At 33.7% G+C, this 8,616-nt stretch overlaps 1 protein-coding gene across 1 annotated transcript; it reads left to right on the top strand.

Annotated features, from left to right (window-relative positions):
• Positions 1–4,940: 4,940 nt before the first annotated feature.
• Positions 4,941–7,101, top strand: LOC104094787 (exocyst complex component EXO70H1-like). The gene has a single exon (XM_009600784.4). It carries the CDS (start codon positions 5,002–5,004, stop codon positions 6,928–6,930), a length of 1,929 nt encoding a protein of 642 aa, XP_009599079.1. The 5' UTR covers positions 4,941–5,001; the 3' UTR covers positions 6,931–7,101.
• Positions 7,102–8,616: the final 1,515 nt, after the last annotated feature.

Raw genomic sequence — 8,616 nt, 5'->3', positions numbered from 1 at the left:
TCTCCTGTCTCGCGCTTTAATCTATTATTGTTGCCATTATATCTATGCAACAGAAACTGCAATTCAGTGAAATAAACAGGGCTTAGGTATTCCTAAAATTTCTCATGCTGCAGTCTCTTTTGTTCGGAAATACTGCATATAAACCGATTTGATTACCTTGGAGCTGAAAGGAAGTTTTGCTACATTGGCAGTCTACGTCTCGGAGGCGAATTCAGGATTTAAACTTGATAGGTTCAGACCTATAAAATTTTTTGAACCGAATTCACTGTTAAAATTTTAGTGGATTTTTACATATAGATTTGGATTAACTCAACGTCGACGAGCTACATTTGCCACTGGTTGCACCATGCGTTGCAATGCTTGCACGTTACATTGTCCATTGTCATGATCAAGTAGTGCATTAAATAGCTGACGATTTCATATTGCATGTGCATTCAGGGATGTGATAAATAGTTTAGCTGGTAGGGTTGTCTACAGAAAATTTCAAAATTTAACCAAATAATTGAACAAATCTTAACAGATGCCTTTGCCAAAACATGAAGCAGAGACTTTAACACTGAAGTTTTCAATACAATCTTCAAGTTGTGTAGGAGTTTATTGAATTGGAGAAGTAAATTAAATGGTTGACTGACTTGCCCTTGAATTCTTAGTTGGTGGGGGTACTCTTTAATTGGGCTGTGACACTTTCTTCTAACGTTTAATTGACGAATTAACTAAGTAGAGCTGGCTTAAATTATCCTAATAAAATGTTAGAGGCTGTTGCTTTTGGCTATTTTAGCCCATTTTGCAATTAATTACACAAGTTTACTCTGTTGGGAAAACTTTGAGGTATTCTACCTAATAACATGGGGTGGATCTAGGCGATTTGCACGTAGTGGAGGCGTATCACCCCATTTTTCGTATTAATCCGTTTTAAAAAGAATGATACATTTTTATAAATTAGTTATATATTTTTTATTTTATTCGTTTTAGTCCTAATAAAAAACTTTTATAGTGAAACAAACATTATGGGATATCACTAGTTTAAAAAGTTTTTTCTTCTTAACTTTTATTTCGAGTCAAACTACGTCACATAAATTGAAATATATAAATTTTGAATTGGACCCAGCTGCTTAAAGTTAGTTAGGGTTTTAAATTAACTCTCGAGGTTGGTGAAGTGCCAATATATATGATTGACATTTTCACTATTTGATTGACTCCGGCACTGCTACTCTCTTCTTTACAGGAAGAAGTCTTTTCCAGTTTATGGCATATGCCAATTCTCAGGACACTGCTCATAATTGATATGTGGGCTTACATGTTTTTAATTCACTAATTTTAATGACCAAATCAATGAAATATTAAATGCGCTGAAAATGACCCTCTTTTCTAATTCATTTTTATTCGAGACATAAATATTACTTATTCGATAATGTAAAAAAGTACAGGAGGTTTAAATCCCCGCACAAGCAACAGTAGTATATATGAATATATGTGACACATTTCATTATTAGTTTATCAAACAAGAATAATATATTTATGTATTTGAAAGTGATTTAACTTTACACTTTCTATTGGAACCGTACAAAAGTTTTTACCACTTAAACTTTTAAGATCATAAGTTTTAAAAGTTTTTTTTTCTTGAATTCCAAGCTGAGTCAGATTACATTTAATTTCTTTCAAACTACATATGTCCAAGCCTTAGTAGATAGAGTTACCCGTACTTATGATGGTGGGGTCCTATAAGATTAGTCGAGGTGCGAACAAGATAACCCAGACACTATAATTACAAAATAAAAATTAAAATGGCACATGGGTAAATTATCAATTATGGCCTCATATCTGCCATCTAAAATTGATTTAGTCTGTTCTATACTGGCTACAACAGTTAAAGGGTAAATTGAAGAGTACTTAGAGCTAAAACGAGATAAGTATTTTAAGATCACGCCCAACTTACACATAAATTACACTGTACTTTTTTCCTTCATTTATAAGATTTTCGGAGTAACTATTTATAAGTCGCATGGCATCTTTCGATGTAAGAGCTTGTACTTAACTAGAAAATATTATTACACAAGTTATAATTCAATAAGATAAATGTGAATTTATATATATATATATATATATATATATATATATATATATATATATATATATATAGTGCGCCTTGATAATTCGTCATTTATCAAGTTCACTCGTATGTTGTTGAGCAAGATATAGTAATAATCATACAACTGAAAGTTATTTTTCTCTCCACCCAAACATGAAAAAATTGAAAAACATTTTTCAAAAGCTATTTTACTTCATACCAAGTACACCCTAAATAGCAAAAGGAAAGCACACAGAAACTTTAGAAAATAACTAGTTATGGTGGCTAGCTGATAAGCTAGATAAAATAGTAGAGCTGAGCGATTGCATGTAATAAATTCAAGTGCTTACACTATCTATGAATTAATATATGATATTAGGGTCTGAGTCAACAACCCAAATTTGGAAAAATAACCTTGTTAAAAATATTGGGAGGAAAATTAAAAGGAAATATGAGGAACTAGCTCTTTCTCATTTTAGTAAAGTAAACTAATCATTTTCTCAATAACTTACTTAGACAATTATAGGCATGCGGCAAAAAACTCTTGTAAATTAAAGGTGTGTACGTAATGCAATACTTGGACGTACACGTGTGAACTTACTTACTCCATTGGCATTTCTTGTACTGAAAAGTATAAGGATAAGAAAACGAAATCATATAGAAATTGGATTTTACTCGTAATAAACAATTAGTTGAAGTCAAACAAAGATCTTCTAAAAGTCTGGTATAGCGATTTTCTTGGACAGATGATTTTGTATATTTGCAATATGGTTCATGTCTTATTTGTAAGTTGAAATGAAAAGAAAATTAGTTTTGTATTCCTTAGATATCGGCTTACGTCGTCGCGAACGATATGCTATATTGACATTTAAGGCAATTACAAGACTAAGAAATATTTCCAATTTATCTAAGTTCAATGCCCCAAGTTCATATATTCACATTTTCACTTAATCAGGCTTATTTATATACACAAAATAACTTAGTCCATAGAAAATAGCACATAATTTGACAAATACGCATACACGTGATTTTGTGCGTGTGTATAGAGATCATCTTAATTATTATAGCTCACGAAGGGTAAAAAAATCTCAATTAAATTTCAATTAATTACTCTGATTTAATGATGAAAGTGTATATGAGGCATGAGCCATGTATTCAAAGGGTTGATATAAAGACCATTATTTAGAGAGACGTTATTCCATATTAAATAGATGATTAAGTGATAAATAAATGATGTGTCTTGCATATATTGATTTGTTATAAATATCGGATGTGATCCACGATTAACTTTATCTCGGTTTAATGGAATATGCCTTTACAGGGGCAGAGATAGCCTTAACGTGTGAGTTCAGCAGAACTCAAAAGTTTTGGTCTAAATCCTGAATATGCGTTAAGAAATTAACTAAAAACGTATAAATATTAAATTCAGAATTCCATTATTATTACTCGAGGTCACAATCCTAAATTTCACAATCCATAAAATTTAAATTATGACTCCGCATATGTGCTTTAATTGAAATATCAAAAGCATGCTATATATGTCAGGGGCGAAGCTATGTTGGCCCAAGGGTAGTTAACTTACCACACTTTGCCAAAAAATTATACTATGTATAAAGTAAACTATTACTTGTTATTGATTAAAAATAGACTTTGAACACCCTTGCATAACCCACTGACAAAGTGTATTCAAAATTTGAACACCCTTATTTAATTTTCTGACTTTGGCACTGTGTTGTGCTCGATCTCCGACCTTCTTCAACATGAGCTCCCCAATAAGCTAGGCTAAGTCGAATTATTCTCACAGAGACATATGTCATTAGAAATTATATATTGATCGAATCAACATTATGACCATGTGACAAAATCAATATTCTAGGTAATGACATGTTTTTCTCTCACAAAGATTACAAGAACAAAATAAAATATTTCAAAACTCACCACGTATATCCATTAATCAATATATGTGCAAAAAGTCAAGCCGAGTAGGGGGTCGTACTCTTTATAATGAAAAATTACTTGCATAAGTATGTTTCCATTTCTAATATGGAGTGAGACATACATATGCAACATTAGAATACATAAAAATATGTATACGAATATTTCAAATTCTTGTTAAACAAGGCACGTGGGAATAGGATCCTTCTATCAGTTTCCAAGAAAAAGCAGCACGTCCAACTAGCAGCAGTAGCATAATCAAAACTATATATAGTAAACGCCAAAAATGTTTGAATTAGCTCACAATTATGTTAAATTTCCTCATTAGAATTAAATATTTTAATTAGGTTGACCTTTAAGAGGCGTCATTTCGCAGTAATCCTACATGTCTGCCACGTGTCAGCCATGCCTGACTTCCAAAGTCCAAGACTATGGTCTTAAATCATTTTTATACGCATTTAAAAAAATATTAATTAGAAAGATTTTTTTAAAACTATTTTAGCCTTAAGATATAAGTAATTTATTTTCATTGAATTATGTTGTTTTCATCTTCAAGAACAATTACTACCAAGAGTAAAATGGAAAAAAAAATTAATTTTGTTTTGATTTCTAAAATAAAAAATAATTTAGATATCTATTTTTAAAAATGATGACAAATTATTTGAGAGGGGGTATTTCTTTTAACAATCTGACTAATTTGAATTCACCTGGCAAAACCAAAAAAAGGGAAGAGTCACTAAAAAGAGTTTTTCAATTCCAAAGTCGTAGCACAATGACTATTTTTGTATGAGTTTAACTTTATATGTATTGGAAAAGTAAATGACATAATATTGTAAAATTTAGTTAAGGAGTAACTCGTTTTGTAATATTCCTCTATATATACACCCTCTCAGTCTCCATTAAAACCGATCATAAATCTTCAAACCTAGAGCTGAACTCTTCATTCTTTCACACACTAATCATAAACAATTCGATAATACCTGTGAATTAAAGACAATATGCGGAGAAAAAACATGAGAAATCTTTGTTGCTCTCCAAAGCGTTCAACAACTGATAGTACTTCTCCATCTACTTCTCAATTCTCTTCCCCTTCGCGTTTCTCGTTTTCGCCTTCGCGGCCGAGTTTTTCCGATTCGGTTATGGATCGGACCCTGGAGATGGCGGAGCCGATGATTATGAAATGGGACCCTAACACCACTACCTTCGCCAAAGTGACTTCTCTTTTCTATGAGAATAGAAGAGAAGCCAAGGATTTTATCAAGTGCGTGTATAATCTTCAAAAGGCCATGCACTTTCATTCAACTGAGAATTCGAAATCCGATAAGCTTGTTCGCGCTCAATCTCTAATGCAAATTGCAGTGAAACGACTCCAGAAGGAATTTTACCAGATTCTCTCAATGAACAAAGCTCATTTGGATCCTGAATCCATATCTACCGTCTCTTCCCGTACTTCGACTGTTTCGAGTACATCCGATTTTAACGTTGCGGAGGATGATGATCGTGTAATTGGGGGTGAGTCTATTTCTGAAGTTGAGGATTTTTCTAGTGTTGTAATGGCGGATTTGAGATTGATAGCAGAGTGCATGATCTCTTCTGGCTATGGAAAAGAATGTGTGAAGATTTACAAAGTGATACGTAAATCGATTATTGATGAAGCCATTTACAGACTCGGAGTTGAGAAATTGAGTTCTACGCAGGTTCATAAAATGGATTGGGAAGTTTTAGATCTGAAGATCAAGGATTGGCTTAACGCAGTGAATATAGCTATGAAAACATTGTTCAACGGAGAGAGAATTCTATGCGATCACGTCTTTGCATCTAACGATGCAATAAGAGAGTCGTGTTTTACTGAAATTTCAAAAGACGGAGCCATGATTCTGTTTAGTTTTCCAGAAAATTTGTCTAAAAACAGTAAGAATATTAAATCGCCGGAAAAAGTATTCCGACTACTTGACATGTACACCACCATCGTCGAACATTGGCCGGAGATTGAAGCTATTTTTTCTTCCGATTCAGAATACGTTATCCGATCTCAAGCATTGACGTCACTCGTCAAGCTCGGCGAATCTATAAGGACGGCGTTAGTTGAATTTGAAACTGCTCTACAGAAGGAATCCTCAAAAACGCCGGTAGCCGGTGGTGGAGTCCACCATCTCACAATTGATGTAATGAATTACATCATTTTACTCGCTGATTTCAGCAATGTACTCTCTGATATCCTCGCCGAGGCTCCTCCGCCGGCGAAAGTTTCGTTGCCAGAATCATACTTCGGTATCTCCGATTCAAACGAATCTCCGGCACCGGCGATCTCACTCCGATTCGCTTGGCTGATTCTAATTCTTCTCTGCAAACTCGATAGCAAAGCGAAGCACTACAAGGACGTATTCCTAGCGTATCTCTTCTTAGCCAACAATCTCCAATACATCGTCGTAAAAGTCCGTACATCAAATCTCAAGTACTTGCTAGGCGAAAATTGGATAGCAAAACTCGAGGAAAAGGTCAAACAATTTGCGTCAAACTATGAGCGGCTAGGATGGAGCCACGTCATTGAATCCCTTCCGCAAGAGCCGAGCACAGCAATGGCTCCCCATCAAGTGAAGGGGATTTTCAAGAGATTTAATTCGTCATTTGCGGAGGCGCACCGGAAGCATTCAATCTGCGTCGTACCTGATAGTAAACTCCGCGATGATTTAAAAATATCAATCGGGAGAAAAATACTCCCAGTGTATAGAGAATTTTACAATAAATATAGAGATGCACTAGTAAAAGAGAGACATTCTGCTCATGTTATTAGATTTGCTCCAGAGGATGTAGCTCATCGCTTGTCCGATTTATTTTTTGAACTGATTATTGAATCAGAAAGTTCTTCATCATTTGAGTTCTCCCCCTCACATACACATCACGGTTGCGAAGAAGAAGATTTTTAGAGTATTTGTTTAGCTTTAATTTGGTAATGTAAATATGTTGTACTGAAGAAATAAGCAAGATTTTAGAATTCAAAATTTAATTATTTTGATCATGAAAAGTTATATCATGATGTTATCTTAGACATGTATGCTTTAAGCTATATTACTCGAACTTTCCGAAAATGTTGCTTTCCGAAAATATCAGTGGGTATGTGTCGGATCCTCAAAAATAGTATATTTTTAAAGGACCCGACATGAGTGCGATAACATTTTATTGAGTCGGGGTAACATAGGCTTTAAGTTTGTTGATTGTTATCCTCCCAAACTTTTCATCTCTACCTGTAAAAAGAATAGCAGACGATATAATTAGAAACACAGTCGTTTTCTGTTATGATGCAACTGTACTACAGCTTGCAGATTATCTTGTAGAATAAGTTGGGACGTTATACTTTTCGCAACGAGTAACATGCTCGCTCGTTATTACATAGATGTGTAGAGATATTAAGCGATCATTTTAGTAAGTTTTGACTCTCCAACAACATAAAAAAGCATGTCTGATCATCAAGGAGTGTGATAATATGGATAAGAATATTTCTCTATCATTAATATCAGAAAGGGAAAATCTGATAGAGGGAGTGTTGGATTATATATAGTAGCGGATGTAATTTAGTATCATATTCACGTGTAAATTAAACAATTAGCACATGCGAAGATTATTCGAGTTACCTCTTGAAGCGTGAACAAAATATATTAATCTCGGTCTCCAGTTCCAGAGTAGCAAAACCGCAACCTCAACAAAAATATTCCACAGTCTTCTACTGTGTTACCCAAATAATATCCGGAAAGAGAGAATTTCGGGTGAGCAAAATTCCAAGGAAAAACGTGCAAAAACCAATAAAAAAATTGCCAGCCCTATATGGAGTATATATAGCTACGTTTTTTAGGTTAAATCCTTTTTCCAAAACCTGTTAGGTTTTCTTTTTCCACTAAGGAAATATTTCCTTTATTTCCTATTATTTAGGCACAGTAGGGACCACATAATTTAATTAACAAGGCTCCCTATTATAGAAATTAATTTTGAAATTCAAAATTAATTCCTACCATAATAAATTACGAATTATTCCACTAAAATTTCGTAATTGCACTCCTTAGTTCAATTTCGAAATTCTTCCATAAAACCTTATTTAACTCCCCATGTTAAGATTCAGATACTTATAATCAATCAAATTAAATTACTGACAATTTAATTTATTGATTGCTTTCTTTAGACTTTCGCATAACTTATTTCATGTGTCGGATACAAATCCAGCGGCCGGGTTTACACATGAAAACTTATAAGCTTTCATAAAGGAGTATCATCAATCTCAAAAGCCGAGATATGGATTCTATCAACTAATTATTACTTCGCCAATGTATATCATTATTGTCCAATTTACCAGGCTTATTGACCCACGAAAGAATCTCGCTTTAAGACATTGATCAAAATTAAAAGTTTTAATCGCTTTGTCAAAACAAGTGTTCCATGCCCTAGATGCCTGTTTCAGTCCATAAATGGACCTTTTAAGCTTACACAACATATGTTCCTTGCCACTTTCTATGAAACCGTCTGGTTGCATCATATAGATGCACTCATCAAGACTTCCATTAAAGAAAGTTGTCTTGATATCCATGTGCCAAATCTCATAATCATAATGAGCATCAATGGAT

Source organism: Nicotiana tomentosiformis, chromosome 7, assembly GCF_000390325.3.
Source record: "Nicotiana tomentosiformis chromosome 7, ASM39032v3, whole genome shotgun sequence".
NCBI lineage: Eukaryota > Viridiplantae > Streptophyta > Magnoliopsida > Solanales > Solanaceae > Nicotiana > Nicotiana tomentosiformis.
The sequence above is the reverse complement of the archived record's forward strand: the minus strand, read 5'-3'. Positions and strand labels throughout refer to the sequence as shown.